The 23,813-nt window shown below is 41.6% G+C and overlaps 1 protein-coding gene across 2 annotated transcripts; it reads left to right on the forward strand.

Annotated features, from left to right (window-relative positions):
* Window positions 1-1,447: 1,447 nt before the first annotated feature.
* On the forward strand, window positions 1,448-20,396 carry srpx (sushi-repeat containing protein X-linked). 2 transcript variants are annotated; one of them, XM_069663489.1, is made up of 10 exons: window positions 1,448-1,540; window positions 8,362-8,418; window positions 10,860-11,048; window positions 12,670-12,846; window positions 14,944-15,070; window positions 15,205-15,326; window positions 15,613-15,792; window positions 17,653-17,786; window positions 19,436-19,557; window positions 19,645-20,396. In XM_069663489.1, exons 1-10 carry the CDS (start codon window positions 1,480-1,482, stop codon window positions 19,826-19,828), a joined length of 1,353 nt encoding a protein of 450 aa, XP_069519590.1. In that variant the 5' UTR covers window positions 1,448-1,479; the 3' UTR covers window positions 19,829-20,396. The 2 variants fall into 2 exon arrangements, with proteins under 2 accessions (XP_069519590.1, XP_069519591.1); XM_069663490.1 differs by lacking the exon at window positions 8,362-8,418.
* Window positions 20,397-23,813: the final 3,417 nt, after the last annotated feature.

The following is a 23,813-nucleotide window of genomic DNA, read 5'->3' on the forward strand; positions in this document are numbered from 1 at the left end:
TTTACCTTCATCTGAGCGTCGAATGTGTTTCTTTTTCTTTGTTCTTTCAGCCATAGAAGATTACCTTTTACTCGCAGCATTTACAGAAACCGGAAATGCATCCGCTTAGCTCCGCCTACCCTCTCTGGCAGACCAACCACTGCTGAGTGATGGAAAACGCGTCACTAAATGGGCGCCGCTTGTGATTTTTTTCTGTGAATGTCGCCACAGACCCAGTCCGTAATTCTATACTGCAAATGCAAAGGCCACCAGTGAGCCATCAGCTGTGTTACTTCATTCGGAGACAGATAGTGATTTAACAGACATTTATTTAGATTAGAAATTAGAGATTATTACTTTAACTTTGAAACCAAATCATTAATCCCCACTGGTGGGCCTTAAAGGTACTGCAGGTGGCTGCCAGACTTTATTTACAATAAATAAATAAGTATATATATCATTAGTAATTTACTGTTTGCACCAATTTCGTAGCTTAACAAACTGATTAATGTAGGCCTAGTTTCACACAGAATTTCGGAGTTTATGACATAAAAATATGTTAGGAAGTACTTCATCTTTATCTGAAGTATTGAGTTGTGTGATTACATTTTTTTAAAAAGGCTCCTGAATATTTTTTGATATAAAATTGGGCTGCAACATTTTGAAGTTTGGGAATGGCTTGTCCAAATGACGATTTTTCAACACGTACAAGATTGAACACACGACATAACTTACTGTTAAAATACTTAGATTCTCCTAAACAGAAATCTAAAAGTGTCATAAGATACATTTAATACGGCCAATGGGATGGCCTCATCAGTATATTATCATAAAATTGTATGACTGATGTTTGTTTCCAAGTTGAAGTACTGTCTGCCTATGACCCTCTTAATAGACCAAACTTAATTTTAAGTAACCCTAACAGACAACCCTACAGTGTCAAGCAAAAGGGGATTTTCTTTTAGATTCGTGGATCTTTACATGATTTTTAAAGGCCTGAGGTGGAAAAAGAAAACATGTTTTTACACATAAAAGTGAAAATTTAAGAAAACATACTGTATATTGATTCTGGGGCTGTGGTTTGTCTTGAGGCTCTTTTAAGTGGTCCCAGCCTCCAGTTTCACAAGCAGTTCATGTTGTACAAGTCTACAAATCCAATCTCCTCATAACTGTATTTATGTAACTAAAAATACTTTGATACCACAGCAGAGTGAATGAGGTCAGCGGCTTTTATAAGCAGAACTGGGCCTGGTTTCTGTTGCTTCAGTCCCTCTTGGTGATGATCGAGTCCATGTCACAGTTTGAGCCACAGGCGTTGGCACAGCCTCCTGTATCTGCCTCGCCTCGTGCCGGTGACAGGCCGGGCCTGACTGTATTTGGAGAATCCTGCCTTGTTTCTGGAGCAAGAGGCGGGCCCTTGGAAAGCAGGAATGCGCTGGAAGTTTTCCTGCAGAAAGCTCCCCTTCACATGTTGAAGAGTGTCCGTCCCCGCGTCTCAATATGGACATGTGGCTGCCGGTGCTCCTGTTTGTACAGCTCTGCCTCTGCTCCGGGTATGAAGGTAAGCAGCTACAAAGGAACTCATTCAGGTTTTTTGACAGTATTAACCCTGCAGGGACCAGAAGGATAAAATGATCGAACAGTTTATCTTTAGACTTTGGTGAAAACTTTGGGGGTATCACTGGTTTAGAGGCTGGATTTGGATGAAACGTCATGTGCAGGGAGAAGGTTTTTGACTAACTTTAACGCATGCTTTTGAGGCTTCTTATCCTCCCCGCTGGTTTCTGGTGAACCGCGGTTGTGTTTACGTGGAGGGGGAGGACAGCGGGGGGAGTGCAGTGTGCATCTGGGGGACGTTTCTCTGCACAGAGCTCAGTCTGTGGCGCGAATGAAAGCCCTGAAACTTCACTGCTGCTTAACTTCAATTTCCACTTTCACTCTTCTAGTTTAATGCTTAATTCAGAGCTACCTTCTCATCAAGTCTTTGAATTAAACTGCAGCAAAGGGCTTTCACATCTTGTCAGTGTGATACCTGGAAGTTTTTACTGATGAGTTTCTCTCCTGGTGTTGAATGAACACTGGATGACTCCATCTCTTGCTATCAGACAAAATATTAAAGTAGAGCTGCAATGATTAGTCGATTAAATGACGAGTCTGTGAGAAATCGATTAATCGTTCTTTTTTGGGGGATGAAGCGGGACATTTGAAAACTTTAGACTGGCCGTTTTTTTTTATTTTTGTTTTTTAACAATTTTTGGTACAATTTTATGAAGGAAACAATAAATAAACAAGTATATGCCTAAGTAATAAATCAGTAAAATAATTGCTAGTGAAATTAGCCTTTATTTGCAGCCATACAGCAAAGTAACACATCCAACATAAGAAAACACTCAGCTTGATGGAGTCAGAAAGAGCAGGGCCAGTAGCCTGCAGTGAAGAGCTGAAATGACTTCAAAGCTCAAATCTGGATGGAGTACTGTGTGTATAGGAGTGTGTGTGTGTTACTGTGTGTGTGTGTGTGTGTGTGTGTGTGTGTGTGTGTGTGTGTGTGTGTGTGTGTGAGCAGTCACAGTGGCTATGTGTGTATATGGTTTTAGTGTGGCTCACCACTGCTGTATGATCATACAGGCTCAAACATGAATGCAGGCTGCAGAGCAGATTTACACTGACAGACAGAAAAACTGCCTGTGGAGCTGACAGTCTGTACGTGTGTGTGTTTGTGTGTGTGTGTGTGTGTGTGTGTGTGTGTGTGTGTGTGTGTGTGTGTGTGTGTGTGTTTACGAGGAGTTTATTTTACAGGGGAGTGTTTGTGTTTGTTCTGGTGGTCAATTAGCCCATTTATCAGTTGAGTGTTCATGCCTTAAAACTGGGTTGCAGTGCACCAGAAGGCTCGAGTTGTAGATAATTTTTTAGTCACATTTTCCACGATGAGTCTTGTGCTGATGTGAGTCTGGGGGAGACACATCCTCCAAGGAGAAACCATTGGAAATTCCAACGGGCAGCATCACCGGAGAACAGTCACTGCAGTAAGAGCTGAGTTGTGTAGAAAAGAGCAAAAACTGCACAAAATAGATGCTGAATAGTTAAAAAAGAAAAGCCAGCTAAAGAAAATCGTGGCTGTTGATTAATAGCTTAGAAGTTTAACTGTTTTGAAATGCTACTTTACAACTTACTGCTCGTACAAAGTACAAGTTTTATCCATGGAAAAAAACACTTTCTTCCTGATGTAACACCTTTGCCTTGATTTAATATGCAAATAGTCCCGTCCTCTAAATCTCCACCAACCCTTCTGCAGCTCACATGCGGCGCAAATCATGTCAGTGTATCCAAATGGTGATGCATTTATGTATCACCAAACCTACTCCCCCCAAAACAAAACAAAAAATACTACTCACTACTGGTGCAGATGGTGTCTGCAGTAGAGCATTGGGGAGAAGAGCACAGTTCTTTTGCGACTAGCTTGCTAACACAAGCTTGTAAAGGACTCTGCTCATGTGCGATGAGTGTGTGCAGGTACTTAAGTAGTCAGGCAAGTCATAAAATTGAATTATGATCTGATTTGTTTTCTTGCTAGTGAAAACCCAACATGGACATGTTCAAGTTATAATCTCGAAGATTTCGCTCACTTTGACGGCACCTAGGGTGATAAACGATAATTGCGGGAGCACACTTCGCCGACTTTCTTTGGATTTTCACTTATTTTTGAAGTTGTATCTGTAGTCATCGATCTTTTCTTTGTTTGTTCAGCCATAGTAGATTACTGTTTACTCACAACGCTTGCAGAGACCGGAAAAACAGCTGCTTAGCTCTGCCTACCCTCTCTGGCAGACCAACCACTGCTGGGTGATGGAAACGCGTCACTAACTGGGCGCCACTTAGATTTTTTCCACGAATGTCAACACAGACACCCAGTCCATAATAATACTATATACTGCAAATGCAAAGGCTGTCATCTGTGGGCCATAGGCTCAATCCCCATTGTGTTACCTCATTAAAGCTGCAATCATTTAGGTGGTACAGGTACAAGCTGTTAACACAACACTGACATATTATGGAGTTGTTGTAGCTAACATATCAAACATGACGCAACATTAGCATGAATTTGAAGTTGTTTGTGTCCACCTGATGAAGGAAATTCTATTTTTAGCTCTATTTTTGGTCTCCACCAACTCCAGGGAAATACCTTTTTAGCTTCTAAATGCGCTGTGTTCACAATCTGTTTCTGTCTGCTGGTCGGTGCCTGTCAGGTCGAGCATGGTGACTTTATCTTTTTCTGAATGATTTCTTTGAGAGGGAGGTGCAAGGGCCGCAAAACAATGACAATCACATAACGCACATCATTATGATTAATTGTGAATGCAGGTATATTGATTACTGCAGCTTTAAGAACAGACAAGTGTTAATACAGCTGTGAGCAATGATTGGTTTTCTAACTGTGAGTCTGAACACTTTAAAATGAATCATTCCCAATTAGGCCTGCTGCTGCGTGACAACATATATTTTCATTTATAACTCTCAGTGGTAACGTGGCACTTCATCCTACGCAGCTGACAAGCAGCTACTGAGCCTTACCTAATGAATGACACAAACCATAAAACACATTCAAAAAGAAACATTTTTTAAACAGCAATTCTAATTAAATTTTTACTTAAAATGCATCGTGTTTCACAGCCACATTAATGCCAGCTTCATAATTATATGTAATGATAATTGGTCCATCACTGTAACCACTTAATGTTATTTCTAACTGTTAATGTTTTTCCCTCACGTTCAGAGACTGCTGATGTGACACGGCAGCAGACGTGTTGCTTCACAGTTTAAATGGGACAGAACTCATTAGCGCTCACAAAGTCATTACGTAACTCTGTTATCTTTGCGTGAGTAGAGTGATAACAAAACGACATCTTATCTTATTCCTGCTTCTTCTGCTGTGTTTGCCTGTAGCCACACTCCAACAATGTACAGGTAGTGAGAGTTTGCATCACAGGCTAATTGGAATATCAGGCTCTGAAGTTTAAAGCTCCCAGAGGTTTGTCAGAAAAAGGTTTTGACGTCTTCCTCACAAAGAGCTACTTTGAAGTACGAGAGATGAACAGGAGTATGGTGCCTGCTGCAGATCCCACCTCATCATGTTGACAGATTTATTAAATATAAATGCAGATGAGTCCCACATCTCATAGTCACTTCTGGTTTGTTTGAATTCAGACTTTTTGCAACAGGCGAACAAACCAATTTAATCCAACAGTGCCAGAAGTCTCTGCATATCCAGTCCAACACCAAGAATTAATTGACAGTTTAATTTGTTCTTAAGCTGTTAGTTTGATGGTCTGTGATGGCTCAGTCATGCAGGTGGTGGTGTACTGTACCTGCAGCAGAAGCCCTACCTAAGTTGTTGTTTCTAATCATGTTCGGTCATTATTATTTATTTTACTTTAAAGCTCCTGTGAGGATTTTTTCGCTGGTTATGAAACAGACTGAAATTCATTCTGATGACTCAATATGAGCTACAAAAGCAAACCAGACCATCAGCATCATGACTGATTATTTCTATATAGTTATTTTTAATGTCTGAAACTGCTGCTGGTGGGGGGGGGGGGGTAGGTGTCAGACGAAGCGATTAATTGCATGCTGCCTCTGTTTACATTTTCCAGCAGAAGAATGTAAAGTGAGTGATACATATGACTGTTAGAGAAAGCACAAGGAGATTTTTTGATGAAAGCCACCACTTAAACATGTACAGGACAAAATCAGCAACGAGAGAAGAGGTACAGCTTTGTCCACAGGGGGCGCCAAAATCAACACAAACTGAAAGTTCCTCACAGGAGCTTTAAGATATTTATAAAGGTGTGTTTTAACATATGTCTATTGATTCTGATCTTATTTAATGTGCTCAAGTAGTTCCTAATGAACAATGTTGACTATATATACATTACATTCTGGTTCATTCAAATAGTTGAACCAGGACAGATCTTGTCTTATATATGACAGGTGTTTTTATCTTTGTCTTCCAATAAAACTATATTACGACAGGTGGGACAAGCATTAAAAAGTAACAGCTGCTGGGGCGCTGGTTTGACTCAGTTGGTAGAGCAGGCGTCATGTGCAGAGGCCACAGTCCTCGTCGCACTGATCGCAGGTTCGACTTCCGGTCGGCTGATCATTTGGTGCATGTCGTCCCCAACTCTCTATTCCCCATGTTTCATGTCTTTCTTCAGCTCTCTTCAACAATAAGCCCCCCAAAAAAATCCTTTAAAAAACTGTAGTAACACTCATTGCCTGCAGGTGGTGCTAGTACTGACAACTGGTGGTCAGGCCATCCTGTTAAGTTATAATCGTCAAGCCAAACAAACTTCTGTGGTTTTAGTTAAGTCAGACAAATATGGCCCTTATTTCATCATGCTATTAGCCACCTGATCTAACGGTCTGAATGGTTTTCAGCACAACAGCAGGACGAAGTAAACTTGTTGCCTTGCAGAGGAGTTGTGTAGTCTGTTGCCTGCTACTCAAATGTCTTTTGAGTGATTGCATTTAGGGCCAACCGCAATGATAAATAATGAGCTTTTTCCTCAAGCTGCTTCACAATAAAACACTTCCTGTGTTTTTCCAGTTGAATTAGATTTTATGGAAAGAGCAGCTGTGGCTCAGTGGTAGATTCAGTCGCCTTTCAGTCAAAAGGTTGGGGGTTCAATCCCTGGCTGCTACAGTGATTTGTCCGTGGTTGAAGAGTGCCTGGGCAAGACACTGAACCCTAAATTGCTCCAGAAAGGCAGAGCCATTTGTGTATGACTGTGCCTGATAGTTAGACCTCGATTGGAGATTGGCACTTTGCATAGCAGCCTCTGCCATCAGTGTATGAATGTGTGTGTGACATGCAGTGTAAAAGCCCTTTGAGGGGTCTGAAGCAGACTAGAAAACAGCTTTGTAAGTGCAGTCCATTTACCATTTAAAGTAGCAGAGGTAGGAGTTCCTCTCTGTGTGTTAGCGGTAAAATCATACAGCTCTGACACTGTGTAAAGACAGTGAAGGGTGAACAGTGAGGCTGTTATCAGTAAGATGTTATCATAGGGCTTACATGTGCGCATTGTTTCCTGTTTAACCCTTTGCATCTCCAGTGTAGATAATTAGCCGTATTACAGAATTAATACATTGAAGTGTTTGTGGGAACCCTGGCTAGCCAATCAGAAACAAGTATCTCCCCTTTGACATGGTGTAAATTGTTGTATTGTGTTTGCTTGGCTTGAAACTTTTCTTGTGTGTTTCTAACTAATGCTCACTTTGAATGAGAAACACGCACACAAATACACACCTGTAATTAGTTATCCATACCTTTCTTGTCTCCCTCCTTCCCCGCATTAAGAAGCAGACTCTAGTTTTCCCATTAGACGTTTAAATCTGACTCACTCACTGTGTGGGTTTGCTCTGTACAGTCCATGCTGTGTGATCTGACTGCTCAAACCTCAGGGCTTGTTGTGTGTGTATGTGTGTGAGTGTGTGTGTATTAGATTACTTGCAGCATTTTGGTACAGACAGCTTTTATTAAACTGACAGAAAGCCATAATGAGGAATAGTGCTTCGGCGTCAGGTTCAATGACCAACATGCATCTGACATACGAAGCCGGAGGAGGGTCAAACACTCCTCCCTTGTGGGTCCTTAACAGAGGACACATTCACGCCGGGGTTCATACCATCTCAGGGCCAAGGTTTTGACCACCCCTCCCCCTATTTTAACCCTTTCCTCGCCCATTTCCTCTTTCCTGTCTGTGTTTATTGCTTCCTGACCTGCACCGTGCACCCTATCTTCCTCTCTCCTAAACTTATCCTCCATGCTCATCACAATTCCCCTCACATTCGCTTTTTAGCAGCGTCACTCATCTGTGTCCTCCACCGGCTCTGCAGCCACCACTGACGAATGGTTTAGTTCCTCTTGGATGCTGCTGTTTTATAGTCAAAGTGTCTTTCGCTCTGTCTGAGAGAGTTGCTCACTGTCATGGTGAGTATTACCTTAGCTATTTTGGAACAAAAAGTTTCACAATAGTTGCCCTCCATCCATTTCTGCTAATGGAGTAAGGGTCAACACATTGGATTGATCAGGATGAATCTTTGTGTTAAACAGATTTATTTTTCCAAACCAGCTGGGAAAGTGAATCTTTTGAGATTTATTCCTTGTGCATGACTTCTTTCCCAAACAATCCAGACCCCCACTAAAGCCTAGATCAGATGAAGATTAGGCAATATTTATAAGCCTGTTCTTGGTGCTTTTTTTGAGTACAAAAAAAGGCCCACAGTTCAGCCAAGGACACTGCTTTCAAACATTGCCTAACATCTTGGATGCAGCTCTGTTCATTGTATTAGTTGCTTTTTCTTCTTTTCTTTCATCCTCAGGGTCAGGACATTATGCCTACGGCGACGATGAGGACTGGTACTCCCGTAGATATAAAGGTGACTACAAGTTTGACATCGCTAATACATGCACACATACATACAGTACACTAAAAAAAGTCAGACAATACAGCTTGATACAGCTCTTTATTATGCAGACAGCCTTTAAGAGTTAGCCCCTCTAGTCTTTAAATGAAACGGACAGATTGTCTATAAATAATGTGTGCAATACAAACTATATCGGGGGAAGATAACTTTAAGCTAGCACACACATTTCCTTAGTGTTTTTATATAAAACCCAGGAATGAAATGGACAAATATGTAGATTTAGATTTCATAAGAACTTTTTTTTTCACACCGTAGGTCTAACCACACCTCTGAGTTATAATACTGCTCCTCTAGCTGCTACACCTGCTAGCTCCTACAACCTACTAGCTAACAGTGTGTAGCTAGTTGCCACGAATCACATTTGATAGGATTAATTTATCATACCAAGTTTAAGATCTATCATTTAAAATATTTAATGTTTTTCAATGTTATGTTTTTGATATAATACTTAAAAATGTTGAAACACACACTGCACTTGAACTGCCGTGCTAGCTGCTACGGTTTTGCTAGCTGCTACAACACACTAGCTAACAGTGTGTAGCTAGTTGCCACAAATTGCATTTGATAGGATTTATTTATCATGCCCTGAGTTTAAGATGTATCATTTAAAATATTTAATGTTTTTCAATGTTTTGTTTTTGATATAATACTTAGAAATGTTGAAATACACACATTAGACCTTTGAACTGCCCTGCTAGCTGCTACGGTTTTGCTAATTGCTACAACATGCTAGTTAATGGTTAAGTGTGTAGCTAGTTGCAAATCACATTTGATGGCGCCACGAGTCATCACAATTCTTTTATGTTTATTTTGTTTTTTGTCCTAAAAGAGACATAACTCAACAGCAGTTAGTTCAGCCAGTTTTGTAATTTGACTCAGTTACGTCAAAGTAGCTTCCAGATTTAAATTCGGGGTCAGTTAGATGTGGAACATTATCGCAGAGGCCAAACCAAACTGTCTCCCTTATGTAAAAGCTCAAATGTAGTATTACTTTTTCTTTCCCAGTGGTTGTGGAGACTTTGCCAAACTCTCAGAAATGTGGAGCAACACACACACACACACGCACACATTCAGAGATGAGAATACTCACTAGTTTTGGCTAATTTTCAATTGGAATAAAAATGAGTATTCATTACACACAAGCTTCCCACTCTCCTACTCTCTCTCGTGTGTGTGCTGCTCCACAGTGCGGAGAGTTTGTCCTGAGCCAGCAGGAAATAAACTGCAGATTTAGATTTTCCTGTATTGGAATTAAAACCTTGTGGCCTCTCAAACTTGGCTTCAAACAAGGATTTTTGTACGCAAGCTTTGTAGAGATGAGTAGAAGTATCTTCATATGGGATAAGAGAAGCTAAAAGGATATGCAGTTGTTATAGCTAAGGAAGTAGTTAGCTTATTTCATTTTAGAGAAGAGAAGGAAGAGAAATCTCATTTCTGTAGGCCGACTTGGCTAGCGACTGGTTAGCTTAACTTAGCGACTGAAAACAGGGGAAACAGCTAGCCTGGCTCCTTCCAAAGCTCACACAAATTTGCCAGCAGTTTCTCTTAAACTCATTAAGCTCACTCATTAACATGTTATATCTGTTTTGTTAAATCCAGAAGGACATGTTACCTCGGAAGCTCCTGCGCCTGGGCAGGAATTAGCTGGCAGATAGCCCCACAAAAAACTTCAACCTGTCTATTACATAATGACTTTGTACAGCCTAAACCAAAAAGCTTTGACGTCTCAGTTAACTTCAGCATTGTGGTGCCAGTAGGTGTATTTGTAACCTTTGGACAGAGCCAGGCTAGCTGTTTTACCCTGTTTAAAGTCTATGAGCTAAGCTAAGCTAACTGCTTCCGTTTGCGTCATATTTACAGCAAAAACCCAAAATAGGTGTCAGTCTTCTTGCCTAACAATTCCTTTAATTTAGACGTTACACAGACCTTTTTTGTGGTCCGTCTAATCAATGTCATGTCAGGCTAAAGTTTTGTGGAAATGAAACAGGCCCAGAGATAGAAGGACAAACAGGTGATATCAGTAGTTTGAAACGTACTCTCTCTATCTCATACACACACATATTCTGAAATGTGCTCTCAACGCATCATTAGCTGTCGTTTCCTCAAGTGAGACTATCGTCCTCTCCACATGAGACACTGTTGGATTATGGGAGGTCGCAGATAAGGTAATTAAAAATCCACTGTATCTGTCTGAACCCAGATGATGGGTGGGTTTTCACATTTCTACACAAAGGAACTCTTTCTAAGCTTTATAGTCCTCAGGTAAGTGCTTATTATTGAATACTGACATTCAGACTCGACTGCTGCGAGGTGCTCCATTAAACAGTATATAAGTCCATGAATGCAATTAAGAGAAGGTCAGCGTGCAGTAGCTGTCTTTCCTTCATTTCTAGGGACACCGTGGTGCGCGCCCATAAAGCTGAAGCATGGCGACGTGAGTTGTCGCGCTCCCAGAGGAGAGCACTACAGGAACGTGATGGGGACACGCTGTAAGATCCGCTGCAAGCAGGGATATGAGTCCCGGAACTCGGAGGTGGTGTGTATGGCCAACAAACACTGGTCCTCCAACTACGCCTGCAGAGGTGAGAACTGACATCTAACTGAACATCTGTTTGTCAGCATTTATAAGCATGTATGCACACATTTAACAAGCGTTATATTAGGTCTGCTCTAACCCATTAAAGCTCTTACATTTTTGAGCAAGATCATTCTTGACTAGGCGGACATGCAGCCATACATTTGATTTACTCCGTGATAACAAATAATTTACAGTTGTTTTCTCGGGATCTTTATAGGTAGGCCCATCTGATGTTTCGCTGTTGCAGCGTTGTTGAGATAATGAGATAAATACGTGGAGATCTCAAGAAAACCACCAGAAATTAATTGTTATCACGGGAAAACGGAGTAAATAAAATGTATGGATGCATGTCCGCTTTGGGCTTCCGTACTTGTCCCAGCAAAATAGCATGTCCACAATTTTCAACAGCTTTGAAACTGAAACTAGGCGAGTTGTTTCCTATTTGGAAAGTTTTTCAAAATGTTGCAGAAAATATTTTTAGCTCGGGGGATGTAGAAGAGTGGGTGCATCAGTAGAAAAGATAATACAACAAAGTGGAATATTTAAGTCAAGTCTTAACATCAGATGGACAAAAATCGTCATAAGCACTGAGAGACATTTATATCTGATGAATTAAGAAAAAAAAATCTGTATTGTAGAAGTCACAGCTGCAAGACTTCCACTGCAAAATTGAAAATATCCTAGAAATTGAACTGCGAAGGAAGTGAGTGGATGAAAAAGATTAAGATAAAATCTTATCAGCTCAAGGCGTATAGTGGGAAGAAAACAACAGATAAATGATATCAGGTCTGGTTGCATGTTGCAGTTCTCTGTTGCACGGACATACCGGTATGTTAATTGATAAACATAGATCATTGTTAAAATATTTTTCTTTTAAGGGATGTCTGTCTTCTGTTGTGTTTAAAAGTCCCGTGCTGTATCTGCTTTATGATGTGCTGCAGCGCTCCAGAAAAGTGTTTATGATGCTACCTGACAGGAGCGTTAGCGCCACCTACTGCCAACCTTGATTTAACACCATTAACATAAACAAAGTGTATGGAACCCCCCCCCAAATTTGCATACTCTTTTGCAAATGTTTTGAAAATCAATTAAAAATGTGCACATCATTCAGATTAAAACATGTCATCATCAGGAAAGCTTTCTTAATTAGCCTAATAAATACTTTTGTTCAGGATTTGCAGTGACTGTTTCATGCTTGTAGAACAAATTTGTAAACACCAACATGGACAGATTTCTTCTCCCTTAAGTCTGTTCTTGGCCGGGAGTGAAGGCGTATTTGACAACAGTAGTAACAACAGGATACTTGTGTTACATTGCTGCCACTGCTATTACTAGTGCCAAAAGTACTATGTCTGTAAACAGAGTGATTATAGCTGTTAGGTGCCACAGCTGAAGGGGGAGTGGGACGTGTGTGGAGAGGGCTGAGATGAGCTATTTTAAATAAGTGATTAAATGCCCATTTTTAGACAATTTCCCCCCTAAGGGCATTCAGGTTCAGAAAGATACAGAAATTGTTGTGTCATGTTTAACAGATGGACCGCTATCCTGGAATATAAAATACATGCATCTGAGCCAAATCCACTCAAAGCAAACCCTTCATCAACACTGATGTGTTTCTCTCACAGAGGTCCGCTGTGCCAAGCCGGACATGCCCGCTAATGGCGGCTACAAGTGCTCGGACGGCTCCTACTTCAACTCTCGCTGTGAGTTTTTCTGCTCCCCCGGGTTCAGCCTGAAGGGCCACAAGACGGCAACCTGCCAGCACACTCAGACGTGGAGCGCCAGAGTCCCCACCTGTGTCGGTGAGACTGTGTTTGTTGTTCTTTAATGCACCAATTCATCTCCCACAGAGGACTGGAGCCTGGAACAGACAATTACTAGCTCAAAGCATCATGTCCGCTACAGAATACGGACTATAACAAGGAGTAGTGCTCATAAATCAAGGTCAGAAGAGGAATTTAGACGTACATTTGCAAAAACATTTACACAAACACATAATGTGTCATTTATTACCATAAAATGATGAATGGTTTTCACGTCTTTGCAGAGTCTGGTACATAACTCTGTTGAATAGAGAGCGGATCTATAAGGCCTTGATGTACACGAATAAATAAACATGAGCAGTCTTGTGACCTCGGTGAGAGTGGAGAATTGTAAGGTTTGTGTGTGTACTGAAGACGCTGCTTGTGACATTGAATCTCTTCCGTCTGAGGAAACACGAGGCTGAATGTGTCCTTTTCAGACTAACACGACTTTTCCTAAAACCAGTTGTTTGGCGCAATAACTTCTTACACTTCAAAAGTTTCATATCAAACAGTTTGGAAAGTGATAGCACAGGTGTGCAGTTTGAAGGGAGCTGCTATTTTTGTAACACCTAAGACATTCATTGGTCCATTTTTCCTTCTATCCAGTGTTTGTTAAAGGCTTTATTTGCGATAGACCAGACCAGCATCACATTATGAAGTGTGATTCACTAAAGTTTTGTGCCTTTATGAGGAGAGAATGGCATAATAAGAGACACGAAAATGCAGAAAGCTGTCGTGTCGCAGGACGTAAAACCATTAAGCATATAAATGGTTATGAACAGACAACTAGATACAGTGTGATTTAATAATATATGTATGGATGTCTGGATAGACTATATATAGACACTGTGCTGGTTCATTGATCCACTTAGACAGGAGAAGATGTTTTTACCCCCCTAAAAATGGGCAGGGTATGACATTGGGGGAGGCTGCTCAGTGGTAGACTCAGCTGTCTCTCAATGGGAAGGTTGGCGGTTTGATCCCTGACTGCTACAGTCACCTGCTGAAGTGTCCTTGGGCAAGACACTGAACCACTAATTGCCCCTTCGGTGTTCGAATGAAGTTAGTTAGACTACATTGTGACATGTAGTGTAAAAGTGGTCGGAAGACAAGAAAAGCGCTATGTTAGTGCAGTCCATCTACCATTTACATTTGACCGTAAGTGAAACCCCTCCCCCGAACAGTAACTGCCCAATAACGGCTCACGGTTGTAAAAAGAAACGTCTGGCATGTCAAAGACTGTGTAAAACTCTTACACATACGTACTTCTCCCTCTTTCACCCAAGAAGCTGCTGTTCAGGTCCCATGTGAAAGCAAAAGCCACATTGATAAATGATCATATTTTTTTAACCTAACTCCAGCTTAGTTGTTCTGGTGTAAATGTACCGATATATTAGAAACTACAGGGGTTTAGGAAAAGATAAAGGTTCAGTCTAAAGCAGTCCCAAAGGTAAAACTCCATCCACCTGGACGTGCTCTCTCCATGGACTCTCTTACCGCAGCTCCGTGCACATCGAGTTAGCGAGAATGCTAATTTACGTCCACAGTCCCTGGGCAGTCACAGGGCGGCTGTGGCTCAGCGGTGGAGTCGGTCCTCTCTCATTTGGTAAATGGGGGTTTGATCCCTGACTGTGACAGTCACATGTAAAAGTCACAGTCCTTGGCCATAACACTGAATCCCATATTGTATGAATGTCCATAGAGCCTGATTGGAGATTGGCACTTTGCCATGAGTGTGTGGCAGTTAATTTACCGTAGAGAGAGATATTGAAAAGACAGTATATAAGACAAAATGCTTTGTGCAACATTTCCAGTTAAAAAACAGTTTTGCGAGCGTTGTTTCTTCCTGTGGGTGTTGTAATTGTCTCCTAAGGTAAAAGGATCCATCAAAATGAACAGCTGCTGGCTTGAAATGCTTTTGTCTCCTTCTGTCTGAAACCAAGAACCTGTCACTTCTTAAATGAATAGAAGTTATACTGGCAAATCTGTCATTGTAAACTAGCCTGCAAGAGTTGCGAAACTATTGCTTCATCTCTCTGATTGATCTGATTTACAAAGTTTCTCTGTAAAAGTTTTCTCTCTCTCTCTCTGCAGATCTTGACCTTCCTAAAATCAAGTGTCCCAATCTGAAGGATAAGTGGGCGGAGCCAGGGAAACTGACAGCGAGGGTGACCTGGGACACGCCCGAGGGCGTGGACACCGCAGACGGCATCCTTACAGAGTCAGTCTCATCTCCACTGCCCTCAGCAGCTTCTCTCAGCTTCAGTGCTCTCAGTTTGTTTGAGTCCTGATGGTTATCCTCCCGAGCAGAGTGATCACAGTGAAAGATTAAAACACAGCCTGTCTTTTTCACAGTGTGATCCTGAAAGGGAGACCTGCAAAATCAGACTTCCCCGAGGGGCTCCATAAGATGTCGTACACAGTGTATGACCGAGCAGGGAACAAAGGGTCCTGTCGCTTCACTGTCAGAGTGCGAGGTGAGCTTCAAACGGCAGGTTACGAGAGTGAAGCCTTCAGATATTCTGTGTGAAGCTGAATATTCTTTTTATTTGAGCAGTTCTTCCTCTGGGAGGCTCCGGAAAAGTGCCATGTTCTGCTACTAATAAGCTGAAAAATAGAGACTGTGTTCAACTGTTGCAACCTTTAATTATATCAAAATAGCACACAGGTCTTTAGAACTAATCCCTTAATTTCTTCTTCTATTTTTAATTGAATGCCTCTTGCTCCCTGTCATGTCGTATCCGATGTCCTGTGTCTGTGCAGTGCGCCGCTGCAGCCCACTATTTGCCCCTGACAACGGTTATATGAAGTGTGACAGCGACAAAGACAACTACGGGGCCTCCTGTGACTTCACTTGCACCGGTGGTTACGAGATTCAGGGCAGCGCTGCTAGAGTGTGCCAGTATGGACTCACCTGGTCTGGCGTGGACACCAGCTGTGCACGTACGTACTGCATGCAGACAAACACACACAAGACACAGACAGGCCTTTTTTTTTCATTGCATACGCTCTCTTCAATCTGCTCCATTCTCTTGTGAAAAGTGCATCCTCGTCGCAACCAAAATAATATTTACCAAGCGTTGATGTCGACCGTCTTCAGGGATCGGGAGCGCAGCAGTGGGATTCATTTGCATGGATTTCTCCAAAACAATAAAACATCAACAGAGGACAGGACAAACAAATAATAGTTTCCAGACTTGTTGTTATTCCAGTTTTATTTTTATTGTTCTTTTTGAGTTTCAAAAACATCTGTTGATATATTTCCAGAGATTTTCTTTCCAAGTATTTGCACCATTTATAAAATATTCTGTATACATTATTTTCCATGCTGTGTTGCCAGTTGGGTGTTTTTATTACCCAATTACCTCTTTATATTTGGGCTTAGACAGTAGCTCGGTCTGTAGGGACTTGGCTTGGGAACCGGAGGGTGGCTGGTTCAAGTTCTGGTACGGATCAAGCATGGAATTTGGGCTGGTAGCTGGAGAGGTGTCCTTGAGCAAGGCACCAAATCCCCCATCTGCTCAGGGCAGCTCCCTCACTCTGATATCTCTCCATTGATGCATGTCCATAGGGTCCTGGTTTTGCATGTGTGCATCTCGGGCCTGTGTGTGTAGCATGTTTGTATAAACAGAGTGAAAACATTGAATTTCCCCTCAGTGATTAATAAAGTCACGTACAAGTTGTAGTGGTTTATGATACTTTGGGTTATGATACTTCTTTTTGTACCATTCGGTTTCCTTCCAATGAAAAGGCTATATTCAGATCAATCCGCTCCTCCTTTCCTCCTCTTAACATTACTGACATTAACATGGCACTGAAGGTCAATATGCTCAACATACAGTGAGCAATATAACAGACAAAATAAGTTTATTACAACTGGACTGAAACTATATTAAATAATTATTCAGCCAGCTCTCTAATTAAAGCCTTGAAAGGTTTGTTCATATAAATCCACTTTTTAAAATTTCATTTCAAACCTTTATTCATCCTTGAAAGGACATTGAGGTTCCCCTCATTTCCAACACGTCGAGATTACAGACACGTTAACACAGCAACAAGAACAGATAGTTCAGATCAGTTGGCTATATCAGTGGCTCGAAATCAAAGTCCTAAACTCTGAGTGAGAGTGTTTTGACAGGCGGTGCGAGGGGCATCAACAGAAAATGGAGATTTGCCAAGTTCAATGCGAGCTCGAGGGACTTCAAGAACCAGCTGTAGAACGAGTCATGTGGGTTCTGAAATTCGGTAACTTTGTATACCAGCTGTATATACCTCTATATCTTACCGATACAGTTTTACAGCTGAATGTATCAGTGTGAAATACTTCTTAGATATATTCTTTCAAATTGTGCTGCAAATTCTGGCAACAGTTTCCCTGTTTCATTCTTAATATGTTTCTTAGACCCCCATTTATAACAAGTGGCAATTACCTCAGCTGTTTTATGTACAGCAAGCCTACCTGTGCTTAACTTGTTCCATGTGAGAGGCTCAGTGGAGGAGAAAATGGCTCTCTGTGCTATCCATTAATTAGTCAATTCAGTCCTGGTCGCCCTTAAATTGAATCTGTAACAGGAGAAAAAGAACGTATTGGATGGGAGGGACTTTGCTGCAGCTCTTGCAGCAATTTAAACTCAAGCTTCTGTGTTAAATCCACTCCGATGGTGCTCTAGTTTCAGATCCGATTGCATCTGCTCATCGGCCCAAGATTGTGCAGCATCTCAGTGTGATATTGTGTTGGATTAAATCTACGTCTGTGTCATATCTTGTCGTAATCACTCACTTGTGCGTTCACTGTCATCGCAGCCATGAACATCAACGTGAGAGTGCGTACAGCTGCTGCTCTGCTGGACCAGTTCTATGAGAAGCGACGGCTCCTCATTATCTCGGCCCCAACGGCTGCCAATCATAACTACCGCTTCCAGATGACCAACCTACAGGTGAGGCACGACTCGCAGGGAGAGCTGGAGTTATACGCGATGCGACGGAGAGTTTGAAGACTGTATAAAAGTGATTTGTGTCTCTGCTGCTGCTGCTGCCGCTCTCAGAACCTGACTGCAGTGTGTTTGTGAGGTGTTCTCTCCTGCTCTTCTGCCTAAGTGGGACAAATCACTGTGACAGATACAAAGTAAGGAGTAGGGGGTGTCCAGATGAAGAGAAAACATCAAGGTGATGAATAAATGATAGTGACAGCAGCTTTGATAAGGTTATTCTTGGGCTGGGTGCTTCTCCAGCTCGTCACAAACCATTAAATTAAACTCTTGACCTCTCAAAGTGACTCAGACGAGATCACGTTAGAGACACAACCTGAGCGAGCAAACCTGGAGGGATGTTTGTACCATTCAGAGCTGAATGGATTAGTCCATTCATTGGTAACGCCATAAAATTCACAATTATTTTAGTAATATTTTAATAGTTTGAGACCTTTTTTTAGTAAAAATTCCACAAAATCTGCTTCTTGCTTCTCAAATGAGAGATTTTTCTCCTTTTTGTCTGTTTTATAGTTTTGTAATTTAATATATGGAGCGACGTCTGAAAGCTTGTTCAGGCAGGCGCTGATTTCACACTTGACATGCATGTGTGACGTCCGCGGTCGGCTCCGGCTGTAACTCTTGATTTTCCTCGCTGACGGTCGCTTTCCTTTTTAGACTGTTTGCTTCATCTGAGCGTCGAATTTGTTTCTTTTTCTTTGGATTTTCACTTATGTTTGAAGTTGTATCTGTAGTCATCGATCTTTTCTTTGTTTGTACAGCCATAGTAGATTACTGTTTACTCGCAACACTTGCAGAGAGCGGAAAAGCAGCCGCTTAGCTCCGCCTACCCTCTCTGGCAGACCAACCACTGCTGGGTGATGGAAAACACGTCACTAACTGGGCGCCGCTTGTGACACCCAGTTCATAATACTGCAAATGCAAAGGCTTTCATCAGTGGGCCATAGGCTCAATCACCATTGTGTTACCTCATTCGGCGATTTATAGTGACTTAACAGACATTTATTTAAATGAAAATCTTCAAGATTATTACTTTAAAACATCTTAAAATTATATTTCACATATCTGAACTTTTGGCTTCATCTGTCGAAGTTGAAAAGAAGATGTTTTTGTACCCTGAGCACACTCTGTGATGACATAGTTCCTGTGTGTGCGCATCAAATCTGTTCATCTCTTTGTTGTGTGTCACAAATCGGCCGTTAAAAAGCACAAACTGTGCTCGCAGCCGAGCATCAGAGAGTCACATGCAGGGGCTCATTCTGGAAACACTTTGTAGTAGCTCAACTAATCTGAAAGGATCAGACTGAAATCTTTCTGCCCTTGTAGCACATTTGCCCTTTACCCAAAATCTAGAGAGAAGAAACAACTAGTAAACACGTTTTTCAGAGGAGGGGGCTTTAATTAATCATGAAGTTCAGAGTAAGTTGCAGCCCTGATGCTAAAAAGCGTTTCAAACCCTCTGTTCTATAAACTGTGCTCAATTTTCTTTTTTGGCCGCACAGGAATCAATATCAAAGATATAAAACCACAAAAGCTATTGATCTCTCCCTCTCTCTCTCTCTCTCTCTCTCTCTCTCTCTCTGTCTTTGTGTGAACAGCACGCTCAGTGTGGACTGGATCTGAGGCATGTGACAGTAATTGAGCTGGTCGGGACTTACCCAGCACAGATTGGCCGAATTCGTCACAGCCTGCTGCCCCCAGCTTTGGCCCTTCAGCTCAGGTACACATACACACACATGTATAAGCACACACACATCTAAGCACACACACACTCCAGCTGCTGACTGAGCTCATGTTTGTTTTCTAGGATCCTGCTCCAGGTCCCTCAAAGGTCTTTCCAAATGGTCCTGGTAGACAAGCAGGGCACGGACAAGCTGCGCTACCCGTTCCCCATCACGGCGGCTGAATTATTCACCACCATCGACACCTTCCCGCTCCGCAAGGACGAGATGGTGCTGCAGCAGGAGGCGGGCCAGACCTGTCAATCATAAGACCCTCTCACAGACTCTCTGCCACCTTTGATCCTCGTCCTCCTCAGACCTGCTTTTTCATATCCACGTCACACACTCCTACCTGAGCCCACTCAGTCCTGTGTGCAGAAGGTGTGTGTGTGTGCGTCTGTGTGTGTGTGTTTATGTGTGTGTGCCATCAGATTTATCAAAGAGGTTACTTACTGGAAGGGTCATACAGTAGATTACAATCATATTGATTCCTGTGTCTCGTCTGTGTGTGTTTTTATAATTATTATTAATATTTACAAAGCAGAAATGTGTTTTACTATTTTGTACAAAAAGTCTTTTTACTGTATGAACTCACAAACTCTTCATCTGTCTCTAACAATGACGTATTCTGACACTCTCTGGAAGACTGTTTCATGTACAGGACAGTGATGCTGCTTCTGTTAGTACGCTGTACATCTACGCCTGAATTCACAAGACACTGATTAAATATGTCTATCATGAGGACTTGGTCTTCAGTGTGTCTGTGTGAGTGCAATTTTCTCAGAGGAGCTGAAAACTGGCTAAAAGAGTTGGTATGCGACATTTTCTTTGACCTTTTTCTGGCACAAACAACTTGATAAAGGATTTTTTTTTCTAGAATCAAGTGCAATTTTTATTTAAATTCAGATGATAAGAATCCTATGACTGTTTGGCGTATATATACTGTATATAAGGGCCCGATCAGACAGGACGCGTTTTAGCAGCTGGGGGCGGCTTTTTTGTCATTGTTTTCAATGAGAGGGACGCTTTTTGCGCGCTGCTTTTGCTTTGCGGAGCGCCTCGCTGTTTCCGCTCTGTGCGCCTCGCGTTCTTGAGTAAACGCTCCGAGCGCGTCGAGTTGAAAAAACTTCAACTCAAAGCAGAAAAGCGCCCGACGTCACGGGCGTTTTTTCTCATTGTCCAATCGGATGAAAGGAGAGGCGAGCCTTCTGTCAGTTTACAATGTAACGGTTAGGTTAATGACAGCTAATGATTCGGTGGTTGCCTTAACAACAGTAGGGGGGAAAAAAGCCGCCCCCAGCTGCTAAAACGCGCTCTGTCTGATCGGGTGTTTACTTTCACAAAAAGACAGTGTGTTGCGCCTCGCGTTTTACGCCTGCAAAACGCTTCCTGTCTGATCGGCTCCTGGCAGCAGCTGGTTAGCTTAGCTTTAGCATACAGACTGGAAATGGGGAAAGAGCTAGCCTGGCTCAGCACATAGGTAACAAAATTGGCAAACCAGCACCTTTATAGGTGTGTATAGACAGAACTAAAGCATGCAGCCAGACTGTTTGTGTTTGTGTAATCTACCATAAACAGCCAACATACTGACACTTTTATATTTGCACATATTTAATTAAATCAACAGGTACGGTTAAGATTAAAATCAGGCACTAATTAGTTTAGCTCCCACCTATACACCTATTTATTTTGGGGACAAGCCAATCAGGATTAAAGGCTCAGTTTTAGATTCGTATTAAAACTTAGTTACAGGTTATTTACCATCTACCATGTTGGTAGTGCATCCAACCACACAGCCATTTTTGGGTAATATGCAGTTTTTCACTAGAAGCAGGAAGTGACGAGGAGAAACATTCAAGAAATTCAATGGGGAGCCATGTTTCCCCTGTGGTGTGGACTTAACTGCACTCTGGCTCCACAAGTTGTCTCCCCAGGTAACTAAAACTCAAACACGACAAATTTTAAAAGATTCTGGTACCTTTATGCTAAGATTAGCCTAGCCAAGCTAACTGGCTGCAGGTGGTTCATACTGAACAGAGATGACAGCATCAATCTTGTCATCTTTTATATGCAAGAACAAATTGGTGTGTTTCTTTATTGGTCTGGTTCGGTTTGTTTTATTTGAAGACGGAGACTCGTATTTAATGGAAACAAACTGGGACAGTCTTGTTGCTCTTAAAGAAAAAGCATTAAAATTATGCAGCTCTTAAGCGACGATTAAAGATTAATGACGGAAAATCTGAGCCTGGCCTTTTTATGCATTATGAATGCATTGAAAGGTGTATCCTGGTTGAGTAGTTGAGTATCTACTTTTTATTGCATGTTTGAGAGTCTTTAAAAATATGTTGAAAAGACGACCGTTATTCAGTCACATTTATTATTTAATATGGGAAGTATCAATAAGCAGTGAGTCTATGGAAAGATGTGTTTATTTCAAAATATTCCTGTAACACAAAAGAGGCTTGAATACATGGAGATTGATGCTTGGAAACCAGACACTACAGAGAAAGAACATGCTGCACATCAAGAGTTTCTTCTTCAGTGATCAGGTATTGCACGAGCCTCTCATCTAAAGTATGTCGTACAGTTAACACCATGTATTATTACTATGATTGTGCAGAGAGAGACTGTCCTTCTCTTTGAGTTTCAGCGCAGAGGGGAGGCCAAGGACGAGCAGACACAGCTGGCATTCCAGATGAAACATGATTGTACAGCGGTGTAACGTCAGTGTCGTTTTTTGTGAATTGGGTGAATCATCGCAGGGTGGTGGATCGCAGAGCCTCGGGCGACAGGGACAAGGTTAGTGACACTGACTCATTATTAGGCTCCCCCTGAGATGAAGGCTCAGTGCTGACTCACTCTGTCACACACAGCCCCTGTCTCCGTCTCTGAGCTCCTGGATACACGCTTAAAATCACACCTCGTCTGCGTTTACAGTGATGTCATTATCAGTGCTTTATATAACCTTTTGTTCTTCTACAATTATTTCACCTAATACCATGCAGTCTCTGTTATCACACTGATACAGTGCTACGCTAATGTACATTGAAGCTACTCTAAATGTGAACTCTGGCAAGATTTTTTTTTACTGCATTTTTTCAAGATCTCAATTTTTTGACGTAGAGAGTTTATTTCAGCGTTTCGTCAATAAACATAAAAATAAGTTTCTTTTATTTGACTGCTGTTTATCGTGAGTCTGCAGCCATGCTAACAGCTATGAAAAAGTTCCTCCAACAAATTAGCTCTGGGTCTTGAACTGGTTCAAGATTCCTGGAACCTCGGAGCAATCCGGTTTGAGCTAACCCATCATAACCAAGGATGGGTCATCAACAGAGAGTTTGACACAGTATAAAAAGGAAATAAAAGAAAGTAATAATCTTATCTGTCGATCTGTTATTAAAGATAAATTTTCACTAAGAAGATAAAAGATGTAGAAGACTTCAACGTGCAATTCAAATGTATTCATTTGCATTCAGATGGACTACATGAGCGTAAAGGAAAAGATGTAGAGGCAGAAAATAAGTTCTTAATTGTTCATATATTTATTTTTTTATATATGAATATTTATATTTGGGTGAATCAGATCTGAACCTATTCCACGTTGCAAAAGGGGAAGGCTGGGAGGCTGTTCCTGAAGGCTAACTGCTAACATAGGCATGCTAACATGCTCACAAGGAGCTGATATTTTTTATGTTTACCATCTTAGTTTAGCCTGTTAGCATACTCACTATTTAGCACGGATCACAAACTTAAGCAGGGCCTGTTGGCCATCTTTTTGTTTTTGCAGTTTTTTTGGTGGTTAATCAAAGTACTGAATACATTCAAATTATGACCTGATTATAGCATAAAAGGAACATCAGCAAATCACAAATTAACTTCAATTACTCCTGCAGGATTGTGAATTTATGTAGCAAATTTCACGGTAATCCATCCAACAAATGTTGAGATTCCACTTGAAAAAAAGTGCCAATCAATGGATCTATATGTTGGGAGACTTTCACCGACTGTTGGTGCAAGATGACAAGGGATCAACCAAAAACAGTAGGATTTATCATCTGGGGACAATGAATGTCTGTTCTATTTGTTGTTGAGATATTTCAGTCTGGTGCAAAGTGGTATACCGACAAGGTTAGAGACTGACATCACCATCCATGAAGTCGCTAGCTTGGATAAAAATGCCCAACATTTGATGGCTCCATCTTCTCAACTGCAGAAATTTGTGGGGTTTTTTTCTGTATTCTTTCTTTATTGAGTG

This window comes from Semicossyphus pulcher, unplaced genomic scaffold, assembly GCF_022749685.1.
Source record: "Semicossyphus pulcher isolate SPU_LCO1_2020_fin unplaced genomic scaffold, fSemPul1.0.p SCAF_15, whole genome shotgun sequence".
Lineage (NCBI taxonomy): Eukaryota > Metazoa > Chordata > Actinopteri > Labriformes > Labridae > Semicossyphus > Semicossyphus pulcher.

Bases quoted from the DNA above. Each gene is read 5' to 3' on its own strand.
- srpx (XM_069663489.1), top strand. From the start codon at position 1,480: ATGGACATGTGGCTGCCGGTGCTCCTGTTTGTACAGCTCTGCCTCTGC. The intron at 15,071-15,204 runs GTCAGTCTCATC...TCTTTTTCACAG, and splicing joins GCAGACGGCATCCTTACAGA to TGTGATCCTGAAAGGGAGAC. The intron at 19,558-19,644 runs GTACACATACAC...TTTGTTTTCTAG, and splicing joins GCTTTGGCCCTTCAGCTCAG to GATCCTGCTCCAGGTCCCTC.